At 41.2% G+C, this 26,135-nt stretch overlaps 1 protein-coding gene across 6 annotated transcripts in view; it reads left to right on the top strand.

Annotated features, from left to right (window-relative positions):
- Positions 1 to 21,749, top strand: part of Arhgap24 (Rho GTPase activating protein 24) — a 399,402-nt gene extending 377,653 nt beyond the window's left edge. For 4 of the 6 annotated variants that reach the window (XM_036201562.1, XM_036201564.1, XM_036201561.1 and 1 more), the window contains 5 exons: positions 3,821 to 3,953; positions 6,592 to 6,665; positions 8,935 to 9,056; positions 14,475 to 15,552; positions 20,200 to 21,747. In XM_036201562.1, coding sequence (XP_036057455.1) covers positions 3,821 to 3,953; positions 6,592 to 6,665; positions 8,935 to 9,056; positions 14,475 to 15,552; positions 20,200 to 20,443 — 1,651 coding nt within the window. In that variant the 3' untranslated portion in view covers positions 20,444 to 21,747. Of the gene's footprint in view, positions 1 to 3,820; positions 3,954 to 6,591; positions 6,666 to 8,934; positions 9,057 to 14,474; positions 15,553 to 20,199 lie in introns of all 6 variants that reach the window. The other 2 variants (XM_036201559.1, XM_036201560.1) reach the window with 1 other exon arrangement.
- The last annotated feature ends 4,386 nt before the right edge of the window (positions 21,750 to 26,135 follow it).

Here is a 26,135-nt window from a genome sequence, read left to right as displayed (position 1 = left end):
GGAACAGAGCAATGCTCTGCTGCAACACAGCAGCTTAGGGCCGCTCGCTGCTTACCGTTGCTGCTGGATGTCTTCAGGCTCATTTGTGTCTTTGCCCGGGATCTGATGGACACGACATTTTTATTTCTTAATTTCAAGGGAATTTTAGGGCCTTTTTCTTGTGCTTCTTGCAGATAAGTTTGCAATATCTGCAATGCCATCCTGTGTGGCTGCTCTGGAAACTCATTGTGTTGGGTTAAATCGGGGGACTGATTCGATTGCATTCTGCACATAGTATCCAGATGCAAAAATTCCCTTGTCTAATTTTGAGGCTTAAACCTTACAAGGTCTTATCTGTGTAGGATTTAACTTGTAATTATGGTGGAATTTGAATAGATGAGTGTGTGTGTGTGTGTGTGTGTGTGTGTGTGTGTGTATACGTGCGTGTGTGTTAGCAAAGAAAGACTGGAGTTAGAGAGTGCACAAGGAGGGATTCCTGTAGGATCCTATATCTCTGTTTAGATGACTAAAAGTTCCATGTTTTACATAGAATATACACAATGCAAGAACTTTCCAGGAAGTCTAGAGAGTGTTCTGAAAATTACATTCCTGCCACATCCATTAGAATGTACAGAGGATGTTATGAAGCAGAACGTGATCATGGAGGCACAGTGAGGAAAAGTGTTGGTGCTGTCCAGTTAGGAATGGAAGCCCACAGAGGACAAAGGGATCCATGTGACTGGTTTCTGCTCTTTCTAGCAAGCAGCATGAGGCACTGTGTACCACCCATTCGGGAACTATCCAGTGACTGAATGACCCCAGGATGAATAGAAGATGACCCATGAGAATATATAATTCGTCCAGTCAGAGAAAGCCTCAGGGAATGGTCCTTGAAGTACTTCATGCAGTGAGATCAGACTGAGAGGAGAAGCCCACATAGGACATGTGGAAACGAGAGGCATGTGTCAATCACTTCAGGAGGCTGTCACATAGCTGCTCTGGCCCTAATGACCACTGGGGTCTTTACTGTCTCTGTCTGCTTTCTTGCCATCCATCAATGTAATGGACATGACTGATTATCCTAATTCCTGCATGGGTTTTACCACTGAGGAACTCAAGTCTGTGTAACGACACATAGGCAGGCAGTATGATACTCCCACCAAACAGTTTGGCTCCAAGGTAGCTCAGCTCTGAGGGATTAACCAGGGGAATTTCTGCCTGTGCAGTGTCCTGTTCGGGGACTTCAAGAGTCAGGTTGTCCCAGAACCTCCTCACTGCCCTGCAGTGACAGTTACCTGTGTAGAGGTGTCACTGCTGTCAGTCAGGGGAGGGGTTTATTCTCTATGGTACCTAGATGTTCCTGTGACAAGTCTTCTCAGTGCACCTTGAGCAATACCAAGATATGTGTCTAGGCATGCTGCATAATTAACACATAACATTAGTATTTAATTGATTGCACATATTAAAGTAAATGTTAATTAGGAGGAGCAGTAGATTTCTATCCAAAGAATTGAGGCTGGAGAGTCAGTGTGGGGATGGGGGGGCTTTTTTTTCAGACAGAGAGTTTTCAGAGAAGCCCCAGACTCGCTGTAGCTTGTTAGCAGTGGCCAGAGTGACTTAGAGCCACATGAGGTAAATCAGAGCAAATCCTGCTGGATGCTGTCCACAAGTGACTGTTCTTCTACTCAGTGGCAGAAGGGAAGTCCAAAACAAAGAGGCTCGAAAAAATGCAAAAGCTCTGATTCTACAAAGTGTCTGGGGTCTAAAAAGGCACAAAACAATCATACACTTTAAAATTTGGGCTTTAAACAAAAAGTTTAACAACCTGTCACCAGCTGAATAAAGGGCAAATGTACTTGGTCATTTTTGTCTTAATGATTTCTGTGTCATTAGTACTGTGCTTCTGTGCTATAATGCTAGACAATTAATTGTAATCTCACTCAGAGAAGGAATCAAATTCTGGTGGTCCCGCTACGCTACACACCCTTGCTTTCACTCATAGCTCAAACGTTTCTACTCCTAGGACATTCACAGCTCTGGTACTATGCAATCCTCTGGTAGAACCATCTTGCAGCCTTTAGTACTTTTCAGGCCATCTCCTGAATCTTACTTTGCACTTGCGCCACCTACTGTTCAAACATTCTCAATGACACCACTCATAGAAAGCTTAAAAACTGTATTTAAAATTATTGTTTCCAGCGCCATTCATTTACATGAGTATTTTGTAATTTCATATTTCTTAACAGCTGAGAAATATTCAACTGTGTAAATATACCACATTTTCCTCATTCATTTATCAGCTGAACATCTAGGCCATTTCTGTTTCCTGGCTGTTGTGAGTAGGGCAGCAATGGACGTGGATAAGCAGCTATTTCTGTAGTGTGATGTAGAGTCCTTTGGGATATACTCAAGAGTGATATAGCTGGATCATGTGGCAGGTCTATTTCTAGATTTGTGAAGACATGCCACACGGATTTCCGTAGTGACTCTATCAGTTTGTACTCTCACTAGCAGTGACTAAGTTTTCTTTTCCCAGCATCCTTACCAGCATTTGTGGTCATTTTTTATTATCTTAGCCATTCTGATTGGGTTTCCCGCTGTGCTTGTTGGACTGCATATGATGAGCAGGCTAGACTAATACCTTTTCCTTAAACCCTGAAGTCTTTGAGGTAACACAATATGGAGCAGGCGTGCAGTAAATCCCGGATGAAATCAACCCAGGAGTTAAAATCCGAGAGCCTGGTGGTACATTGTCCTGTCTTGTATGGTTTTATAAAGACTCTACACACTTGCCATCTTTGGAATAAGAGCTTGTTCACTAGGCAGGGCATCCTCGTGCCTACGTTCCATCCTCCCCAGCAGAGTCATCCGGGGGTTAGCCCCCTTGTTCCATCCTCCCCAGCAAAGTCGTCTGGGGGTTAAAGCCCCCTTGTTCCACCACAGCCTGAGAGTGAAGCTCAAGCCCTGACTCCCTTCAGAGTCACGCTGGTTTGTTTCCCTCTTGCTGCATCACAGGGGCTAACTCTCACGTGCTTCCTACTTCTCTCCCTCCACTGGATGGATGTATACATAAACGTTATGTCCTTATATCACATATTACATCATATTGACATTTATGCCAAGTGCTAGTCTGGTCTTCACTGTCAACTGTCTTCGTTGGATTAATGAGAAATGGGAGAAGCAAGAAGCAAAATGTAAATTAATGTTCTTGCAGATTATCCTGTCACTCTGGGTATTCAGCCAAAGATAAATTACGAGAGTTACATAAAGGTCATATTCAATGTCCATGGCATTGCCCTTCTAGGAGCTCTAAGAACCCATAAGTGTTTTATAATATTAGACAAAGAACTATACAAAATAAGCAGTATTTAAACAGTCAGAGCATGCTAAGTTTCAGATCTCAGAAACCACTTGTCTGTGTCATCCCAAAAGTAAGTTCAACCTTTTGAAGACGAAGTGAGAAGCCAGAAATAATATATGCATTCACATTTAGACTGACTTGATGGGGTTTTTGTAAATTGTGTCTCATTTTTCTTACAATCTGATATATTCTTATTATTTTCCAAAGTTGGTGCTTTTGTTTTTTGTCAGCTACACATGTCAGAAAAATGCTTGACCTTTTAGATGTTTTCAAACAGGACTGAAGACTTGGTGTCCTTCGGTGTCCCTCTCCTGCTACCTGTGGTGGCATCTACTGGACATTATGTGCTCCCTGAACACTGGGTCAGCTGATTCAACTGCAAACTTTGACACAGTTTTCTTAGAAATGCATTTGATGAAAACATAAATAGAATCGTGAAAATTCATGCCAAAGAATGTCTCCACACTTCTGTCTCCGCAGCACCACGGACGTCCACACTGTGGCATCCCTGCTGAAACTGTATCTCCGAGAACTTCCAGAACCCGTCATTCCTTATGCAAAGTATGAAGACTTTTTGTCATGTGCCACACTGCTCAGCAAGGAAGAGGAAGCAGTAAGTTGATGTTGATTCTGCATGAACATGTGTTCAGGACCTGGGTGATGCCTTTTGTCTTCCATTTGAAAGTCCCCACCCTCACGCCACCCCCATCCTTGGGTTGTTTTACCTTGTACTATGTGATGACATCACATTGAGATCTCCACATGCAGTCAAACACCTCTGTTTGACCCTTTTTGATGAAAGATGAGAACACAGCTGGATAAGTGAAATCACTCCCCTTGCAGTCCCTGATGGCTGACGGGAGGGCTGCCTTGGGCTTCCTGATCCAGGAAAGGGCTGATGCCTGTTTCTTAGTGCCCTGCTCTTTGTGTTTTCTTCCCCAAATATGGCATAAAAATGTCCTGTGTACCAACTGGTGCCTCTGCTTATTTTATTAAAAGATATTATTCCTGTTATGCACCATAAATCTACCATTGAAAGTATGTGTTTCAGTATATCCGAGTTGTACAAGCATCACCAAAATCTGATATTAGGATACTTAATGTTTTTAATTATCCCCAAATAATCCTTAGCGCTCATTTTCCCATTTCTCTTCCTCCACACTTGCAGCTTCAGATCTATTTCCTTCCCCTGTAGACTTACCCCTTCTAGACATTTCATGCTACTGCTCAGCGTCTTGTTCATTGTTTTGTGATTCACATCTTCCATCTGTTCCTGCGTTCATTTCTGCTGTACCACATATCAGTATTCCATTTCTTATAGTTCCAAATTATAGTCCATTTTCATCCATTCATCAGTAAGAAATACATTTTATTTCCAAAATTTGGTTATTGAACAATGCCTCCGTGAATGCCTGTGTACCCACAAAGTTTGCCTTGGCATATTTTACATGTGTCTTGCTTGTGTACCTAAGAGGTTAGATTGCTGGACTACTCAAACTGTGTATTAGGAGGCCATGTGATTTCCAAACCTTAGCAGCAATTAGTGAGGTTTCCAACCTTTCCACATCTCTGTCATCATGAACTGACATTTACTTATTGTAGACTCTCCCCATGAGAAGTGGTGGGTCTGTGGGGTTGAATGATGTGTTTTGGATGGCTCATGATACTATCTTCTCATCTATTGTTTTATTATTTTTACATTTTTTTGGAGAAGTAGCTAGTCAGATTATACTATGTTTTACTTGAGTTTCAACCTTCCTAAACCCTAAAGGGCTGCGTTCCAAGATTCCCTGAGAATACCTAAGTCTGTGATATTTGGGTCTTTTATGTAAAATAGTGTATTATTTGCATAGCCTATGTACAAATTCCTGTATATTTTAAGTCAGCTCTGGATATGTATAAAAACCTAGTAGAATACAGAGGTTCTAAAAGTAGTAATTTGAAGGCTATTTAGGAAAAGACTGTCCATGATCAGTATAGAAGTAACCTTTTCTAATATTTTTAATCAACACTTGGTTGACTCTCCAGGTGTGGAAGGCAATCATATTTGTCTATTACTGTTGAACTGTCAATACAGTTTAGACACAAATCAGATGTGTGTGTGATTTGAAAATAGTTCTCCCATTCCATGTGTTATCGCTTCACTTTCCAGACACTATACCTTATCAACAACTTTGTATCAGAATTTTTTTTTTTTATAGTTTCCATGTTTATTGTTCTTACTTTTTGTTTCATGGCCAAGAGAACCTTTTGTTTAATGGAAGATCCTAAGGATTGAGTTCTGCATGCTCCTTGGAGGCTCGACTTTAGCTCTCACGCTGAGATCTGCAATCCGTTAGGAGTCCATTCTTCTATGGTGTGAGGAAGGCACAAGTTTATTCTTCTGCACGTGGATCTTCAATGGTCTCAACACTGTTGAAAAGTGTATTTGTTCCCTCAGTGGCTTTCTTGGCATTCTCGACTGGGACTGCTGCCTCCTTTCAGAAACACTTTGGTTTTGTGTGTTATAGAGCATTGTCTGGAGACTCCTTTGTACCACACGAGACTACTTGAGTAGTTGTGACAGAGGCTATCTGTCTTGTGAAACCTAAAATATATACCACCTGACCATGTAAAGAAAGAATAAAAAGATCCCATTATCAATTGACGTTTCTATGGCCTTTATATGCTAGAGGACGCTCTACAGTCATCAAAACCACAGAAATTAATCCTTTGTGAAAATCTCTTGAATCAGCTTTCCCAATGCCCTGCCTGCAATGATATAATGTAGACATGTCATAGATATGTCCAATGCAGAGAGGTGCTTGCCAACAGGCACACATCTGTCTAGATTCTGGGCATGTTCAACTGTGAAGGACAGTCACTGTATCAATGCTGTTTTGTTTTTTGGTTTTTTTTTTTTTTCAGATAACTTTATTGAAAATGAAGCTATCTTCTGTTTTCAAGTCAACTCTAAAAGAATTTTTTTAATGTTAAAATAGCTTCACTTTTAAAGCTAATTCCAAAATAGTAGCGTTTTACTTCACAGTGGCTCTGAGAAATGTGTCTCTAGGCATTGGTTTATTGTGCAGAGACCACATGGTGTCTCTGAATGATAGAGTCTATTGGGCCACCATCTTTCACTGAAATGTCATCATGCAATATGTGACTGTATTTAATAGAAGTATTTAAAATATTTGTGTATCTTTGGAAATATTTCTAAACTATTCATTATGATAACATACATTCATCACCTTCCTGTTTGTACTCAGGGTGTTAAGGAATTAACGAAACAAGTGAAGAGTTTGCCCGTGGTCAACTACAACCTTCTGAAGTATATTTGCAGGTAAGACCTTTCCTAAACACAAAGATAAACCAGACAGCATTATATTTCATTTGGTGGTAATTTACATGTAGCAATGAATAAAAAAACTGAGCAACCATGTTAGTCTCACAGAAAATTAACAAATTTGACAAGGTTATCTCAGAGAGTTCTTGAGCACTAAGATTTGCTTGATTTTATAATTTGATGATTTTAAAATGGCTCTTCCCTCCATACATTAAAGATATATTGCTCTGAGCTTTCATCATCAAAGTCATTTGTGGAGTGTTCTTGAAAGAGCGACATGTTAGCCTTCAGAGGAAGAAGCCAGTTTGAGAGCACAGTCTGTCATGAATGATTTCCTTCTACACTGTTATACAGCTTTCCTATGTTTTCTGAGTGAAAAGAAGTAGTGAAACTAGATATTTCACAATTACTATGAGGTTCAGGATTCTAGGCACTGTGGCATTCACAGACAGTGTGAGTCAGTAGGAGTCCCCAGACCTCCCTCAGATCTCTTTCTAGCAATTGCTGTCTTTAGAAACAAGTAGGAGCTTCAGCTTCACACCTTCCAAAAAGAAAAAAAAAAGTTTTAACCAACACATATTTACAAACACAGGAAGCTTTCATCCAAGAGTTTTGAATTCATTCAGATTATTATGTTAGGCAAGAGAAGTTTACCTCCTCAAGTAAAATGGGAAAATAGGCTTGATTCAACCTACTGCAAGTCTCTACACAACAAAAATACTTCTCTTGAAACACTTTGGCAGAATTTTTAACTTTATTTTTGAAATGTGTATGTGTATGTATGAATGTCATCTATGTATGTGTGCCTGGTGACAGCAGAAGCCAGAAGAAGGTGTACAGCCTGAGGATGGAGCAGTTGTGAGCAACTGAATGTGGGTGCTTGAAACAGAATAGTTTTCCTACTAAACATGCCGGAGAATGGACTCTTTGGTGTTCTTTATTCCTTAGCACATAGTAAATTAAGATATATGTGCTTGCAGTTTTTATCAATAGAATTGACATTTTCGTTCCCAAAATGTACGTACTAATGTTTTAATAGATTATAATTGGAGCTCACAAGTTCCCCATGATAATAGTGATTCCTCTTCTGTGGAATTATAGATTTTTGCAGATGACCTTATGTACCGTTCTCTCACCTAATGTATGTCTAAGTAACATTGAAGGCATTGAAAGCATGCTAGTCATGTTTTAATTACTGTAACAAAATATCCAAGCTAATCAACTTTAAAGAATAAATGATTGATTAGCTTCAGTTTCTGAGTATAGGATGTTCAGTCCATTAGTGATCGGGCCTGTCACTTTGATCCTGTGGTAAGGCCAGATAACAAGGAAGGAACATGTGACAAAGCCATTTGTTTATTGGCCAGAGTTGTTTTAAATCTTGAAGTATCTTTTCTTGGTAGGCCTCATGTTGCCTTTTTTATTGCATTTCAGATCACTGTATTTTTCTTCAGTGGGTGCAGTTCCCAGGAGCTTTGTTGTTTCTTCACAAATGTCTTTAAAGTCAGGTCCAACTATAGTTGCTCAGAGGACAAGGATTGAGGCTATCCTTCCTTTGTCTTCGTACAATCCCACCCACCCCGTGTGTATGTATTTTGTTCTTTTACATTTTGCTTTTTTTATTGTTTGAGAATCTACACAAGCATATTATGTGTTTAATCAGGTCCACTTAATTCCCTTCCCTCCAATTTCTTCCCTATTCCCTTCCCATTTCATGTGTTCCTCTCTCTCTCTCTCTCTCTCTCTCTCTCTCTCTCTCTCTCTCTCTCTCTGTCTCTGTGTGTGTGTGTCTTTTCACTGTTGTCCATTAGGGGCTGAATCTCAATATCTTCTTCAAGGATACCCCTGTGATGACTAGAATCTCTCACTAGACTTCATCTTTGAAGTTTCTACCATTTTCCAATAATGTCAAAAATCCTTTTAACACATGAGCCTTTGAGGGACATGTATGTAAACCACAACAGGAGGGAATGCATATACTTGAATCTCAAAATTCATAATAATATTCAAACACACTTAATTGACAGTGGAGCCTAAACTATACCAAGCTGGAGAAGTTCTTTGATATAGTTCCAAAAGCCTGATGTCTCATCATCTACACTGTAGCTTTCTGTACATTACAGTGAGAGATGTTTGAATCTCCATAAAGTTTTGTTTCCATAATCCTCTTTGAACATATTTCAGTTCATACATTTCCCAATGATCCATTTTATTCCACTAAGAAATTGAATCTCACCGTTTTCAATGGTAATCTTGCCACCACCAGGTTCCTGGATGAAGTGCAGTCCTATTCAGGAGTTAACAAGATGAGCGCCCAGAACTTGGCAACTGTCTTTGGCCCTAACATCCTGCGCCCGAAGGTGGAAGACCCTTTGACCATAATGGAGGGTAAGTGAACGATTACTTTGCAGCCTCGCCAGGACAAGAGTCAAGTGCCTTTTGGTTGGTCTGTACCTATTATCATTTCAGCAAAGTCAGAAAATAAGTGAGATCATGGTTTCTCCATTAGTTTACTCTGATTATTCTTTAAATGTGAAATATTTTCTTTTGAGAAGAGAGTTTGCTTCATATTACTCGACATAAAATTGTAAAATAATTCCACAATAGCATTTGCTTACAAAAGTACTTGCACAGATTGGTTGGTCACCTGAAAAGTAGGAGACAGAACTGAGGAAGCGTCCACTCTGCCATCCAGTACAATTGCCAGGTGACTTTCAGTCAATGGCTGTTTATTAGTTTGAAAAGAGTCAATGATTTCAAATGGTAAGCAAACCTGACTTTTTACATGGTAAAACCTAAAGGAATTGTTACTATTCATATTACAAAACTTTTTGCATCATTTCCCTTAATAGTCTACCACTATTTAGTTCTATCATTCGTAAAGATTGGATGCTTTTCTGTTTCTTCTTGTGGGTACTATAGTCATTGTTTTCTAAGAATTACTCAATTGAACACCTCAGAATTTAATAGGCAACTTAGAAGAAAGGATAACTAGTTTTAGTTTTACTCAGAGTTTATTTTGTCCCTAAGAAAATATTAACCTCCCATTGTGATGTTCTTCCTTTCTTGAAAGGTCTAAGATTTTCGTTCTACATTTTGAGTATTAGAGGCAAAGCCATCGAGTATGCGCCTTTCACCTTAGCTTAACTCCTGTTTTCTGATATTGAGGGAAATACAAGTTAGCATTTGGGTGTAAAATAATCCAGAGAATTTAATTAAATCTAAAGAATTTAGTAGACATATGAATGTTTTGTCTGGCCACACAGATAAAACTGATAAAACTCAGTGGGTCACAAAATAAAATAAAAGGAGATGAATGTGAGAGTCTTGTTGGGAAGAGGAGAAATCAACCATGGTGGAGGGGATTAGAGAAGGTACAGGTAGAAGTCACCAGAATGCGCTATATACATATATGAAAATGCCAAGGAACCCATTTAATAATAATTAGAATAATAAGAAAACAATAATGTATAGACCGAAATACTAAGAATGAAACAATGAAGTTCATAAGCCTGGACACAGAACACTGCTGTGGTCGCTGCTCTATCTGATGTCCTAGAGTCACCTGAGAAAGGAGACTCGGTCATCCAGATCAGGTTGTCCTGTGGGCATGTCTCTGGGGAATTCTCTGGGTTGCCGTAACTGATGTGGGAGGATCCAGCCTGAAAGTAGTGGAACTGTTCCCTGGCGTGGGGCCCTGGAATCTCACAGCAGAGGAAGCTGGCAGGGTACCACACATGCATGCCTCATTTCTCTTTGCTCTTGACTGTAGACGTGATGTGACTTTTTGGGACTCCTGCTTGACTTCCCTGCTATGGTGGATTATAATCTAAAATTGTGAGCTTAAAAGAAAATCTTCTTTTCCCCTAAGTTGATTTTTGTTGGGGTACGTTAGCACAGCAACAGGAATGAAACTAGAATGGCTGCATAATTGCATTTATATAGTAAGTTCCAGCAAAAAGCAGAGCTGTAGTCGTAGAAATCACAGTAGTGGTTATCATGGGTGGAAGATGTGGTAAGAGGTTGACAGAAAAAGCGCACAGGGGAAATTATCTGTATCATAATTAGATAGTTTTTTTCCAGGACTATGTACACTTGTTATAACTCACTGGATACCTTTGGATGTAGAAAATGACAGCTGTATAGGTACTTGCTACAAAAGTATAGCTTGACATTATATTGTATAAAACACTGCCTGTGTGTCTTTACAGGAAAATTAAATTCTTAGCCAATGTTTATAAAGAAAACTGCCTGGATATGGCTTTTTAATTTAACCTGCACAAAATGATATGAGGCACTAGGGAATTGCAGGATTGTGCAGCTCAGTGTGATTCCAGAATAGCTTGGACTCTGCATAATAGGCTAGTCATTACAGCTGGTTGGACCTCATTATTGGGCTTGATAGTCTGCGTTAGCATTCTGAGGAAGAGAATGACAGAGAGGAGTGGAGGAAAGGAAACAGAGCCAGTTCATGTGGTAGCAGGCACACATCATTGCTACCAGTTACAGAATTGAAAGTCCCGTTGCAGGAGATGACTATTGCTCATCCCAGAGACTAGATGGCAGAAAAACGTCCTAACACACAAGAAAGATATTCTGAATCTGTGGGGCCTTGACACTCACTCTGCCTTGTGACAGGCACACTTTGTCCTGGATGCTTGCAAGTTCATCTTGAAGATATGGGAAATTTGTTGTCCAGTTAATTAAATGTCTCCCAGAATCCATAACTATAATAAAAAGCAGCGAAGCTTCAAATGCTCACATTCCAGTGATGAGAGAGTAGGTTCATTTTCTCCCAATACTAGGCAAAATCATATGTAATGGAAGATATAAACCCTCAAAGCTGTGCCTGTCTCACAAGCAAGAAGTGTGGCAGTGTCACACTCATGCTGTCAGTGATTAGAGGGTTGGGGAGCATTTTATTAATTTTTAAATATTTCTGTTCTGTTTGTATCCATATGTACGCATGTGTTTATGTCTTTATGTATGCACACACAGCTCATGCAGGTTCCTGCAGATGCTAGAAGAGGCTGTCACTTACCCGAGAGCTGCAGTTGTGAGCTACCACATGTGGGCACTGAGAACTGACCTCCTAACTGCTGATCCATCTTCCCAGCCTAGACCATTTAAATTTCTTTGAAATTCTTACATTAGACTCATTCATTGAAAATGTGGCTAAAGTTTTAGAGGTTACTGAGAAAGAGAAACTGTGTATACCCTACAAAGCATTTTAATTGTTTTGTTTTTCCTCCTTCAGCACTGTTATAATTGATGGTGATTCAATAAAAATTGTCTTTAGTTTCCTTGTTAGAATTGGCCTAGATTTAGTTATGGCCACTCCACCTTTAAATCCTAGCATGGGAGTGTGTTGGAATAGATGCAGAGTTTGGAACCAAAAGACTGGGTGTTAAACTTCACCTTGGTCATTCTTCATCTGTGGCCTTAAGCCAAGACGTTAACCTTTCCCAACCTCAATTCCCTCATCTGAAAAGTGTTGCATCTCATGGAAATTTAAGAGACTTTCTTTGTGACACTCTTGAAATGTTCTCACCTATTACCATGTCCTCAGACACAGAGGAATCATCTAGGGGCAGTGTGAAAATGCAAATTCATAAAGTGTGTCAGGCAGGTCCTTAAGTTGTAAAGCTTCCTGATGATGTTACTATTTCTAGACTGTCCTTGCTGCTGTCAAAAGAAACCTACATAGAAACACAAAATCGCCATCCTACTCAATGACTGTTGCATAAAAATCTGCCTTTTAACAAGAAATGCACATGATGTTTATGAACCATAAATCCCAGTAACATGGGTCTAGCAGTTGCTCTGTCACACTGGAAATAATAAATTTTGAATTTTGAACCATCAAAGAAATAGTATGCAGAACATGGATGAATGTGACGTTTTTCCTGTTTAGACTGAATTTAAATGTTTAGGTGAAGTGTTGCTTTCAGTGAAAGGGTGGCCACCTCCCACACGGGGCTGCTGTTCCCTGTCAGCCCAGTTTGCTGACTTGAAGCATTTCTGGTAACTACAGTGTTCGGACTTCCTTGGAGTCAGCTCTTTTTTCCTGGTGAAGAAGTGATGCTTTATTCTCTGAATGTCTCTTTTGTTGTTGAGAAGTGAACATGTGTATTAGCATGTTGGGACCTTGGATATGATTCTCCTTCTTTGTTGCTTCTGTGTTAACTGTTTACTGTCTTTTTAACAATTCTAGAAGTCCACCCTTTTAGTGATATGTAGCTTTTCAAGTCTGTATATTGTGCACTTAGTTGTCAGTGAGTGGGGAGAGATTTGCTCAAGTGCCTGGAGCCAATAAGATTCCTTGTGTCTATCAAGAGGTGCTGTGAACCTGCTGAGCCAAGTCAACACTCAGCCTGGCAGTCGGGTCAGAAGTTCACTCTGCCTTCAGTTTCTGCTTGTGCTTCAAGGTCAGGCAGAGGTGAGAGCTTGTGGGCTTCTTTCCAGAGCACAAGCACACCTGTAAGGGAGATTGTTGGCATCTAAACTGCCATCACAGTTTCACTCCCAGGGTTGTCCTTTAATGTCTCAATTAAATTCAATTGGTTTAGTGTTTGTCTGTCTTAACTCTTACTCTTTGATTCAGATGGAGAGGATGGTTTGGGTATGCTTTATATAATGTAATTGAAAGTGTCTTACCTAAAGCAAACTCCTAATCAGATCACATAAGTCGTCTTGTGAATGCAGTCTTCAGAGAGGTCAGATGGCAGCTCTCCAGGACAGAGCTTTGGGATTCCTTCCAATATAGTTCTTCCTATTGCAGTGGCTTCCAAGCTGTTGGCTGTCAAAGGGAGTGTGGATTGTTAGTTTTCAAGCTACAGTGATGGAGTACCGACATCCAGCAGTATCCAAGCAACTTAAAACAGCATGGAGTTGCCCCTTCTATTGAGATTTCTCTAAAATGCTTAGCTCTTTAAGTTCATTTCCAGAATTCAGAAAATGTTAATTCTGAAAAATGTTGCTAGTGCTTTCATGGAAAAGAGGATATTTAGAGGTCCATAATGTACCATTCTAGACAATGTCCCTTAGCCCTAAATCTTTTTAATGACACAAGGAACTTCATTGTCTTATTGTAGTAAAAAGATGGACCAGGGGGGGCAGTGGTGGTGCACACCTTTAATCCCAGCACTTGGGAGGTAGAGGCAGGCAGATCTCTGTGAGTTCAAGGCCAGCCTGGTCTACAGAGCAAGATCCAGGAAAGGCACAAAGCTACACAGAGAAACCCTGTCTTGAAAACAAAACAACAACAAAAAAAACATGAATCATGTACACACCATAGACTGATAGACTGTATAAGACTATTTAAATACAACAATAAAACAACAGTAATGGCTTAAATTAACATGACTTCTTCTTAAGCATTTCTAATACTGGGAATGTTAAACTTGCAATAAATGTTGTATACGAAATAAAATCCAGGCTCTGAAACACATTACTCTGAGTTAAAGGCCAGAGTCTGACTCCTTTAGTTTTGTGACCTTAATCAAGATACTTAATCTTTAAAATAATGTAAAAGTGACTATGTGTATGTGTGTGTAGGTACACATACACATATATACACACATACATACATATATAAATACAGCCATATTTGCACAGTTCAGGGCACAGAATAGATGCTCAAGAAACTTTAGATTTTATCACTAATATAATCATTAATAATGTAAGTTGTTTTGGGTTATAATCATAGTAAATTTCTTCTAAATATCTTTTCTCAAGAGTCCAATTCAAAATGGGAAATAAATCCAAGCCACCTCACTCACTCTGTTTTATTTTCTATAATTGCAGGCACTGTGGTGGTCCAGCAGTTAATGTCAGTGATGATTAGTAAACATGACCATCTCTTCCCCAAGGACACAGAATTACAAAGCAAGCCCCAAGATGGACTGAGTATCAACAACAATGATAGCCACAAGAAAGCCTCGATGGGTCAGTTACAGAACAAGGAAAATAACAACACCAAAGAGAGCCCCGGCAGGCGGTGCTCTTGGGACAAGTCTGAATCCCCCCAGAGAGGCAGCGTGGACAATGGATCCCCCACATCTCTATCAGGCAGCAAAACCAACAGCCCAAGGAACAGTATTCACAAGCTGGATGTCTCCAGGAGCCCCCCTCTCATGGTCAAAAAGAACCCAGCCTTCAACAAGGGTAGTGGGATAGTCACCAATGGGTCATTCAGCAGCAGCAATGCGGAAGGAGTCGAGAAAACCCAAACCACCCCTAATGGGAGTTTACAAGCCAGAAGGACCTCTTCCCTCAAGAGCTCTGGTACCAAAATGGGCACTCACAGTGTGCAGAATGGAACCGTCCGCATGGGTATTTTGAACACTGACACGCTAGGGAACCCCTTGAATGGCCGAAGCATGAGTTGGCTACCCAATGGCTATGTGACCCTGCGAGACAACAAACAGAAGGAGCAGGGTGCCGAGTCGGGCCAGCACAACAGGCTCTCCACCTATGACAACGTGCATCAGCAGTTCTCCTTGGGGAGCCTCGATGACAAGCACAGCGTGGACAGCGCCACGTGGTCCACCTCCTCCTGCGAGATCTCCCTCCCCGAGAACTCCAATTCCTGTCGCTCCTCCACCACCACCTGCCCAGAGCAAGACTTTTACGGTGGGAACTTTGAGGACCCCGTTTTAGACGGGCCCCCCCAGGAGGACCTTTCTCATCCCGGGGACTACGAAAACAAAAGTGACCGCAGGAGTGTGGGTGGTCGGAGCAGCCGCGCCACCAGCAGCAGCGACAACAGCGAGACATTTGTCGGCAACAACACCAGCAACCACAGTGCGCTTCACAGTTTGGTGTCCAGCCTGAAACAGGAAATGACCAAGCAGAAGATCGAATACGAGTCCAGGATAAAAAGGTGAGAAAACCTGGAAATCGTTATAGTCACCAGAGGGTGGCGACAGCTTCCTGCATCGGTCCTGAGCCACACGGGACCAAATACGCCCTACCAGAGAGATCTGAGCTCAGGTCTTCCCTTTACCCTGCTATGGAATGTTGCGGAGGTTAGGTAGCATCTACCTCAGAGGCACAAAAGGAGTCACTGGGCCTTGTTTCTAACAGGAAACAGGGTCCTCTTCGATGATTATTGAATATCCCTGTCTGTAGTGGAGGGACCCCTGGACAGGACGGCAGCCTGCTGTTTTCTCTTCTTCTTCTTCTTCTCCTTTTTCTTCTTCTTCTTCTTCTTCTTCTTCTTCTTCTTCTTCTTCTTCTTCTTCTTCTTCTTTTTTGGTTTTTCAAGACAGGGTTTCTCTGTATAGCTTTGCACAGGGTTTCTTTGTATAACTTTGCGCCTTTCCTGGAACTCACTTGGTAGCCCAGGCTAGCCTCAAACTCACAGAGATCCACCTGCCTCTGCCTCTGCCTCCCGAGTGCTGGGATTAAAGGTGTGCGCCACCAACGCCCGGCTCAGCCTGCTGTTTTCACTGGTGAGACGAGGGCAGAATTAGAGTAAAACAAGAAGTTGGGTAAAATGTTAGAATGGAATTTAAAAAGCAAAGAAAACGTTTATTTTCATTTTTCAACCGTTTAATTCTGAGAGAGTATGTTTATCTCACAGCTCTCTCAGACTGGGAAGAATCTGCTGAGCTCTGGGAGATGGTAGGTCCATGGTGACACAGGACTTGCTGGGCTCAGTTTCAAGCCCTGACTTTTACTCTGAAAATGAATCTATGGTGACTTTAAAGAACAGATACAAAGTCAATTAATGTGGGCAAGTGTGGTCTAAGCAAGGTGCAAGTTCCACTATTATGAGAATATGGTTACATTAAAATTGATTTCCTAGCAATCTACACTCTCCTTTAAGTGGCCAAGGGGCAAGCTTTGCTTAGCAGCATCCTTGGGGAAGCTGTCCAGGTGGGTTAAGGGCGGGTAGCTGTGTTCCGTGCCCGCTGTGCTCGTGAGTGGCAGTACTCCATCTAGGCTGGAACCCAGGACTCACAGATAAATGCTCATGCTAGAGACCTGAAGGAATTGTAAACAGTTTAAGCTTATGCTCCTTTGGTGCAGTGTAGAGCAACGAATGCTGAATTATGGGTCAGGGGAAGCAGCGTTAGGGCACCACAAGGCATGGCTGACCCAGGTTCAAGCCATGCTTCTTGGAGAACCTCTTCATGAATGACTTGCTAGCGTCATCTATAATTTGACTCTCATTAACTGCCTTGGTGGCTCCCAACCCCACAGTTAGTTATGAAATTATATGATGCAATGTGTATGTATGTACCTTCAATACAGAGGTGATAGATAAATGGATGACATATACAACCGAGTTTAACATATTGTAATGAGTTTCCCATCTAATGATGAATTACAAAGCAAAAAATAGCACACTTTCATAAGCTGTGGATAATTAAATATAAATTAAAATACTGCTTGGGGGCTGGAAAAGGACTTCCCCTGCAAAGTCTTTCTGTGAGATTTATTGAGAGAAAATGAGCTTTTGAATTTTTCTCCACGGCACTGTAATAACAAGTGGTATTAAAAAAGATCGTCACCTCATAAGGTTTGCTCATTTCTAGGAATGTGATGAATGAGTGTGTTCTGAGATCTATAGTGCATTTCAGACAGCTTGACAAACAGCAGACCTTTCAAAGAGAGTGCCATTTCAGGAACCCACACCTCTAATTTTCCTCTCCCACTGCCAGGCCAAGGGAAGAGGTCAGGTGGGGCTGTTGCACACCTAGGACATGTGGTGTGCAAGGATCTGTGCTCTTGTTCCTCTCTGCCATTGCTGTACAGAATTACACCCTTTTCTTCAAATTCCCTCAGCTCCACCTCACCAATACTGTGGATGGATAGATTGAGAGACAACAGTTAAAGTTCACTTTGTCTGTCAGTGAGATGTGTTGTTTGGGGCTTCAAGCACAGGAGTTGACTGTTCTTTCCTGCCCACCCCCTCCCCTGTTTCCAACTTTGTGTTCTTAGAAAACACTGAATTGTACTCAAAGAAATTCATTGATATGATATCAGTTATTTAGCTTGATGAATCTATTCTCTTATTAGTTTGGGAAACTGTATGTAACTATTATACATATATAACTGTGTATAACAGTAACATATAGCTGTTAATCAGACTACTTAAATCTGTAGTTCTCTGATTTTTCTCCTCCACAGGTAGAAATTTTGAAAAAGATACCTTGAAGTCTTATAACATTGTTCTGAGCTTGTCCATTTATCCTTGAGACTGTTATGTTTTGTATTGAATAATGTAATGCTCTACAAATGTTCAGGATCTTCCATGTCCTTATTAATCAATCCTTTTTGATCACTAAATAAATGTCATTTTCATATTAAGGATTTCCCCAAAGTCCCCCTTTCTGATACTATTGTGATGGAAGGTTTCTTTCCATATAAACATTCCATGTCTTCTTCCATTTCTTAGTTTACAAAATACATGCTTGATTATTGCTCTAAGGCCATAACTCTTTAAAATATGGTCTATTTCTCTGATCCCCTCTGTGTCTATTTTATCTTCTTATCTTCTCAGCTTTTCTCTCATCAAAACTTTTCTAAGGTATAGTGGACATTCTTTATCTAATCCCCATCTATCTTAACTTTTGCTTCATGTATAATTTTTCCTAATTGTCAGCCCACATGACACTCTGTGTCTCTCAGGTCAGTTTTCCAGTAATGTAATTCTCTTTTTTAATGCTCCAAGTCTGCCTATAGTAGAAATTCATGAGCATATTTTGTTTTTATTCCCTTCCTTGCAAAGAGAACTTGTGCCTCAAGAGCTCAGTTGGATCCACTCACACTTTTTGGCTTCTCTTATCCCAGAGTCCCCATCTCTCACCAGCTGAAGAAGAGAATGGTCCATCCTCTCTGACTTCAGTGTAAGGCTAACACTATTGTGGGCTTCCACTTACTATCCTATGTTGCATTTATCCCTGCATCCCGATAGCTGAACATACTATTATTTTAACTTTAGCATTGACAAAGAGTTCATAAAACATTTGTACACCTATCCAGCATTTTTATGTGTTTGTTTTAAGGGATTCCCTTTTATTTTCTGCTTAGTCCTTTGGCTTCCTGGCTGTTTTACACAAAGGCTTCTGGCATATGTGCATGTTAATACATTTTCTGCATGGTTTATTTCATGTGGTAGTTAAGCTTCAGCTTTTTCTAACATATTTAGTCCAAAAATAATTTCAGAGAGTATGGAGACTGTATGGTAGGGTAACTGGGTGACAGCCAGCACACTTCCAGCCTCTTAAGTAAAAATTTGGTTGTGTGCTACAAACACCCTTCTTAGCTAGCACACGGTAGAAAGGGTTTATTTTGTTATGTTTTGCTTTTGGATTTAAGTTACTTGTAAAAGGAGGCTAGCTTCACATTCCTTTTAACTTTCTTATTATCTGGTCAAATATACAGACTACACATAAGGCTTGTCTTTTTTCAAAGCAGAAAAACAATGGAAATTTCAATTTTTTAATTACTATTAAAGCAATCCACTTTTTAAGTTCCACTGGCCTGACAAACTTGAATGAGCCCCATGGTCCTTGAGCTCAGAAAAGGAGAATTGTGCAAGTCAGCTGCTAGCAGATATATGCCACCAAGAACCAAGTTCCAGTACTCCTCTCTTAAAATAGTAAATGCACAAGCACAAGGAAAATAGTCACGTGTGAAGAAACTACATTATATTCTATAGTTTTTGAAAGCACAGTTATAAAGATACAAAGTGTCTACATCCTATAAGGGACTGACAATTTGGAAGAACCATGGACATCATTCTAACCAGCTTAGTGGACAGCACTGAGACTAGAAGGCGGAAAGCAGGATGCTCGTTCAGCCATGGCCACTGCTACCTTCCAGCCAAGGATGCAGGTTTCTTTCTTTCTTTCTTTCTTTGTTGAGACAGGGTTTCTCTCTATAACAGCCCTGGCTGTCCTGCAACTTGCTTTGTAGACCGGGCTGCCCTCAGATACCTGCCAGCCTCTGCCTTCCCAGTGCTGGGATTAAAAGCATGTGCCTCAACCACCCAGCTACGATGTAGGTTACTGTTGGTCCTTTCATATAATAGGACTACATCCTCTTGAAAACTCTGTTCTCATCAGGGGATATAGCCTGGTGATCATTGTTGCTGAAGTCTTTTCCCTAGAAGGTCTCCTGGTTAGCCTCCTTTCTTTCCACCTCCACACACTGTCCCCATCCTTTTCAGAAAAGTCAACTTGCCACAGCGTGCAGGAGGCTGCCTCTGCCTTTGCCCCTTGTGTGCTACATGCTTGAGTCTCTAGTTTGTCTGTGGCTGCCCCTGCTTGTGCACTGTGAAGTGACAAGCAAGCACTTCCCAGAGATGTCCCAGAGACTTGTGACAATGGCAATAAATCACAGGAGCAAATTGTAAATCAATAGCACCAAGGAAAACCTTATTAGGCACGACTTTGATGCTTTGACAGGGATCATTTCCTAAGTGCTGTAAACAGTTTGAAAAACAGATCTCTTTCACTTGCACATTTCAGAGACATAGAATTCACCTGTCTCTCGTTTCCCTTCCCATGCTCCACAGCTTAGAACAGCGGAATCTGACTTTGGAAACAGAGATGCTGAGTCTCCACGATGAACTGGATCAAGAAAGGAAGAAGTTCACCATGATAGAGATCAAGATGAGAAATGCTGAACGAGCAAAAGAGGATGCCGAGAAAAGGAACGACATGCTTCAGAAGGAAATGGAGCAGTTCTTCTCCACATTTGGAGATCTGACAGTGGAGCCCAGGAGAAGCGAGAGAGGAAACACCATATGGATCCAGTGAGCCTTGCTCGACTGTCCTGGACCACTCCAGGGAGGACACTGGGAAGTTGGGGTCAAACAGTACGGGGGAACAGTGTGGGTTCAGGTGGCTGGTCTGTGTAGAGCTTCATCCCGTGAGGAAATCTCATTTACAGACATCACTATCCATATCTACAGTGTGTACCAAAGTTCTGTCACGCTCCATAATGCTACTGTCAAGTGTTACAACTGGATATGTGTATAGGAAGTAGTTTGTAAGATGTCCACTAATAGGAAGAAGCATATCTCAGTGATTATTTTATTGCAAGTCCCGTATTTAAATGTTGAATCAATATGTTGCTGCAATTCAGCTTGCATTCAAGCTTCACCCCTTGCACTTAACGTAAGCTATTTTTGGCATCGTGTTATCATACGCTTATTTTATAGATCAATATTTTTATTTCCCCTTTTGCTGATGAAATGAAGATAAGAAGAAATATAAATATATAAATATATAGAAGATGAGTTATTAAAGTCAAAAGAATACTTCGTGGCTGTGCTGTTTGTGCCAATAGACCTTGCCATGACCAAAAAGAGAAATGTAAAAAGAGTTTTATAAAATATAGTAGAATCACCAGGTCCCTGTCAATGGTTCTTTACATTCTTCAGTTTGGGCTGGGGAGGTGACTCAGTGAGTGTGAGTTTTTGCCATGTAAGCACATGTTCTGATATACAACAACCACATGAAGATCCAGATGTAGCCTCACACTCCTATATACCTCCAGAATTGTGAGTGAAGGAAGCTAGCGCTTGATGGACACCAAACCTGTTGTGGGAGCCTTTTTCTGGGGAGACACAACATGAAAGTCCACCTAGGGAAATGATGCCGGACCAAGTAACAATTTTACCTAAATGTGGCTTAGTGCCAGGCAACTAACTGAGGTTACTTATGGAGGTCTATATGAGGGGTTTCTTCAGGAGCATGGATAACTCAAGTATCCATCACTGAGAAGCACCCCCCACCAAGGTGAATGACAGATGTATCCCTGGAGCTCTCTGCACAGCAGCAAACAGCTCAACAGGTTGGAAGGTCTCTCTCCTCAGCAGCCCTTACTGCTGTATTATCTTGGAACTCAAGGGGCTTTATGAATCTGAGTTCCAGGGACTTCCTGAAACTTGTGAATTATTTACTTCCTGAGTCTCAGCAAGACTCCCTCCAGGATGGAAAGTTTTATTGCTAAGCAACACCAGCCTATCTGAAAAGCAGCAAGCTCCAGGTTCACTGAGAGATGTTGTCTCAATGGAATAGGTTAGAATATAATGGGGGAATGTATCTGACACCTTCCTCTGGCCTCTACCTACATGGGTGCTCAAATCTAAACACACACACACACACACACACACACACACACACACACACACACACACACACACACACACACACACACACACACACTTTATTTAACAGGGATGTTTTATTTGTGTGATAATCTAACACATGGACATTGACACTCTGTTGGGAAGTCCTCCTCCAGTTGTGCTGCAGGATCACAGATGTGACAGTCTGGTGTAGGATGCACTGTATGGGAAAGGAATGATGCAGAAGTACCCTCATCTGTCCTGCATTTCTTGTCCTGAAGCAACTCTCCATATCATCATGCTGGCTGCTGGAGGATATCTTTACACCCTTAGAAAGTTGGGAAGCAATGCATGATTACTCTTACCCCCAGGATTCCCAATCCCTCCTTCAGACCTACCAGCAAATGGATGGTCTGTCTGTCTGTGCCTGTCTCGATCAAACCATAGAATGCATGCCATTTTGTGACATCTCTCTCTTTCTCTCTCTCACTCAAGCTGTTGCTTGGGATTTTCTCTGCACCACAGCTGGGAAAGGAGTCTCTAGCAAGATGATAGGAAAAGGGAACCAGGAGAAATAGGAGAATAACATGAAAGATTAATGTATTTTTCTTCTTTTTATAATACCATTTTTCCTAATGAAAACATTTTCACTTTTAATAATTTTTTAATATCAAAGTGTAAAGGTTCACTTTGGACAAATATGTGACTATTATCAATATTAACTTTCTATTAAAATCCAGAACTCTTTGAGGCTACTGTTTCAGGAAAACAATTTTTTTTCATTTCAGTAAGGCACTGGTTAAGGAAAGCTAGTAATGGGCTGGGAACCACACACTAGAATTAAATGTCACAAGGGGTCTGACTATAAATAGCAGACTATTGAGTGTGTGGAATTTACATTTTTTGGAAATGGTGTGTTTGTGTATTACAGAGGACACAGTCTTCGTGACATGATTTTGTCATTTCAGCTTTTGTGAATCTCCCCACTGAGCAAGTTTGTGTGGTCATTTGGATTCAACCAGTGTTTCTGTAGCAAGAACTGTTCTTATCTTTTATCTTTTGCCTTTTGCTTTTCTACATTGACAACCAGAGCCTTTCATCCAGGCATGCCACAGGAAATTCAGAGTCAGATTAAGCGAACTCTAGCTCAGAATCCTCTTGCTATGCTTTGGTATCTCTCTCCGGCTTGTAGCTCAGGTCAGAAAAGCCTCAAACACATCCAGCGAGCTACATGATGCATCAGTAAAACACTAAGGTCAGGCTAGCGAATGGCCTGGGTTCAACATGTTGGCAATTTGCCAACCATTGTTGAATCTTCCGTGCATAATTTGCTCATTCTGCAGAGTTGGAATAATAAAAAAAAAAAACATTTCTCAAATAGCCATGCTCTGTGATTTAGTCACAGGCTGAGCCCCATGACTGGCAGACAGGGAGGACCCTATAAATGTTCATTGAATTGTCCAGCTCCACCTTGTTCTGTTCTTCAGTTAACTTTCCCCTTGCCCTCATCACTGATCTCTACCTAGTCATCTGCTCCTCTTTTCAGCATTCCTAATCTTTGCACGAAAGCATCCTGCTCTGCCATGCCTGTCCTGATATCTTCACTCTGTTTCCAGGCTGCCTTACAAAATCATCCTCTGACCCTGGCTTGCCTTGGTTAATGACACGTGATAATTTTCACTAGTGTAGAAGGACCTGACCAATAGGTCGTTCTTATTTCTTGCCACGTTTTGTAAAACTCGCATGCCAGTTCATATCTGTGAAGCTTCCTGCCTGCTGTTGCTATGGTCTTGTTTGCTTCCCTCAGGGTGGGCACATTCCATATTTTAAGAGCCAAATCATTGCTAGTTCTGTTAGTGCAGGCAGAAAGGGATTTCAGAGAAGAGGCAAATTGTCAAAAAAAGGCAGCTTAAGCTTTCAAAAACTCAGATTTCAGAAAAAGCAATCTTTAAATTACTTATCATGCTTAGTTTAAAAAAAAAAAAGCCAGAACTAAATCTCAAGGCTCTAAACTGGCCACAAATCTAAAAGATAAACTGGTGTTGTCTTCTGTGAGTTGGAAACAATGCCTCCAAAGTACTGACACTGTCATGATTAAAAAGCCCCTGTTACGATTAGTGTGCCACCTCAGTGCAGGCCACTTAGATCCACTAATAGCTCAGTTGGTAAGCGAACCATCCTAAGGAACTATGATGATATTTTCTTGGCCTTCAATTTCTCACCTTCCACAACTTATGCTAAAGAGCAGTACAGCACAGTTAAATGAAAGTATAGTAACCCTCCTGTTATTCAACTTTTGACTTTTGAGGGATACTTTGATAACTGTTCAAAGTGGCAGTGACCATGGATATCATGAGCAGCATGGCCACCTGGGTTTCAACTGAAAGCTGAGAAGGCATCTACTATAAGCTGGTATAAGAATTAATTAGAAAGTAGTAACTTGAAATTAATAGTTGGGTATTATAAAAAAAATGTTGTGGGTGCTAGAGAGATGGCCCAGCAGTTAAGAGCACTTGCTGCTCTTATAGAAAGCTGGGGTTTAGTTCATACAAACAGACAGAAGAAACACCCATGCATATTGAACAATATTTTAAAATATGTTTGCTACATCCTACATTTACAGACTTGAAATTGTCTTGCAACTAAAATGATTCTAAATTACAGATTCAAGAGAAAGGATTTGCTTCCAGATGTTGAACCTGTGCCCTTAGTTTCACTGGTCAAATCATGTGGTGTGCTTCGGAGAACGCTATAAATAGGACTGTCTCTGCAACCGGAACGTTGATGTTACACATTAAAAATTCTAACTATAGCTTCCATGAAGCCACTCATATCTGTTTATTTACTAATTTACATTGTTCTCAGAGGGGAAAATGTGGCCTTTGTAATTCAGGGCTCTGTTGAAGACTGTGATGTTGTCCACAACTCCTATGGCACCTCCTGTGAGTGTCTAGAAAGGAGAAGGTGAGTTTTTGTGATCTGAGATTAGCTTCAAACCCTGGCCCTGCAATGTAGAGTTAGACAAACTTTGTAGAAGCGAGACAATATTTGTGAGAATGAGTCCGATAGATATTTTTCTGAAGTAGGAAATAGACTGTGCCTCCCTTACCCTGCCCCTGTGGGGAGAGTGAGATGGCTGACAGGGTTAGAGCAATACAGTGCATGGTGCTTACTTAGCAAGGGGCAGCCCCCAGCTGCACAGTGTTTCACCTGGAAACTAAAGCAGGGACCTGCCTTAGCAACCCAGACAGCAGCCAAAGCACATCATATACACCAGCATAGGATGCCCCAAGCTCAGGCACTCAAATCTCGTATGTCTCCCCAACGTTGCCTGAGGTTGACAGCTGGGAAGGGGGACAAAAATCACCCTTTTTTTTCTGCCCTGGGATGATGACAGTGGCATCTCAGAACTAAACACGAGATCTAAAGGGTTACACCCACAACTGTGCTTCAACTCTTTTTAACTTGGAGGGTGATACTGGGTGTTAAGTATTGAGTAAAATATAATGAAGTACCCAAGGATATAGTCCAGTGACCTGAAGTCTGTATGCCCTGGGGTACCAAGTTGCTGATAAAAACCATGGACAATGGACCATGAAAGTAAGGAAGTCTGAAGCCCAGAAAGACACCACAGGGCCAAGACTTTTCTGGAAGTCCTGAAGGACAAGGGAAAAGTTGCCAGGAAGGATGGGAGAGTTGATGGGAAGCTTTCCTGCCCATGACCTAGCAGGTGTAAAGGTGCTTTAAGGGCAGATGTGAAGGAGCCTTTCCAGTGTAATACAGATGACACACCTGGCTATGCTGCCAGTCTGCACTGTGCATCAACTCTTCTACACACCTGGAGACCCAGAGACAGTCTCAGGACCTGGGTGACTTTGGCAGTTATTCCAAGAAAGTAGGCAAGCTGGAATAATGAAATAATGAAATCTTGGTGCATTGTTTTTCTTTTTTGTTTGTTTTGTTTTGTTTTGTTCATGACAGGGATTTTCTATGTAACAGCTCTGGCTCTCTTGGGACTCACTTTGTAGACCAGGCTGGCCTCAGACTCTCAGAGATACTCCTGCCTATGCCTCCAGGGTGCTGGGATTAAAGGAGTGTGCCACCACCGCCCAGACATAATGGTGCCTTAAGAAGTCTGGAAGACTGGATCCCCAAGGCCCATTGTATGAGTCTCTTCATGGTCCTCTTGAGTACACAGGTGGAGAGCAAGTTGAGAGTTAGAGCTGCCCAGATTAAAGGCCTCATCCTGTGAGGGGTTTGGGAAAATTAACAGTTCCCTGGTCAGCAAACCTTTCTAAAGTACCATTTGGGGCTGAAGCCCACATTAAGGTGGCAGATACTCTTTATTAAAGCATGTGGCTCAAGGGCTAAGGCCA

Source organism: Onychomys torridus, chromosome 10 (genome assembly GCF_903995425.1).
Source record: "Onychomys torridus chromosome 10, mOncTor1.1, whole genome shotgun sequence".
Classification (NCBI taxonomy): Eukaryota; Metazoa; Chordata; class Mammalia; order Rodentia; family Cricetidae; genus Onychomys; species Onychomys torridus.
Note: the sequence above shows the minus strand (reverse complement) of the source record. Positions and strands in the feature narration are given on the sequence as shown.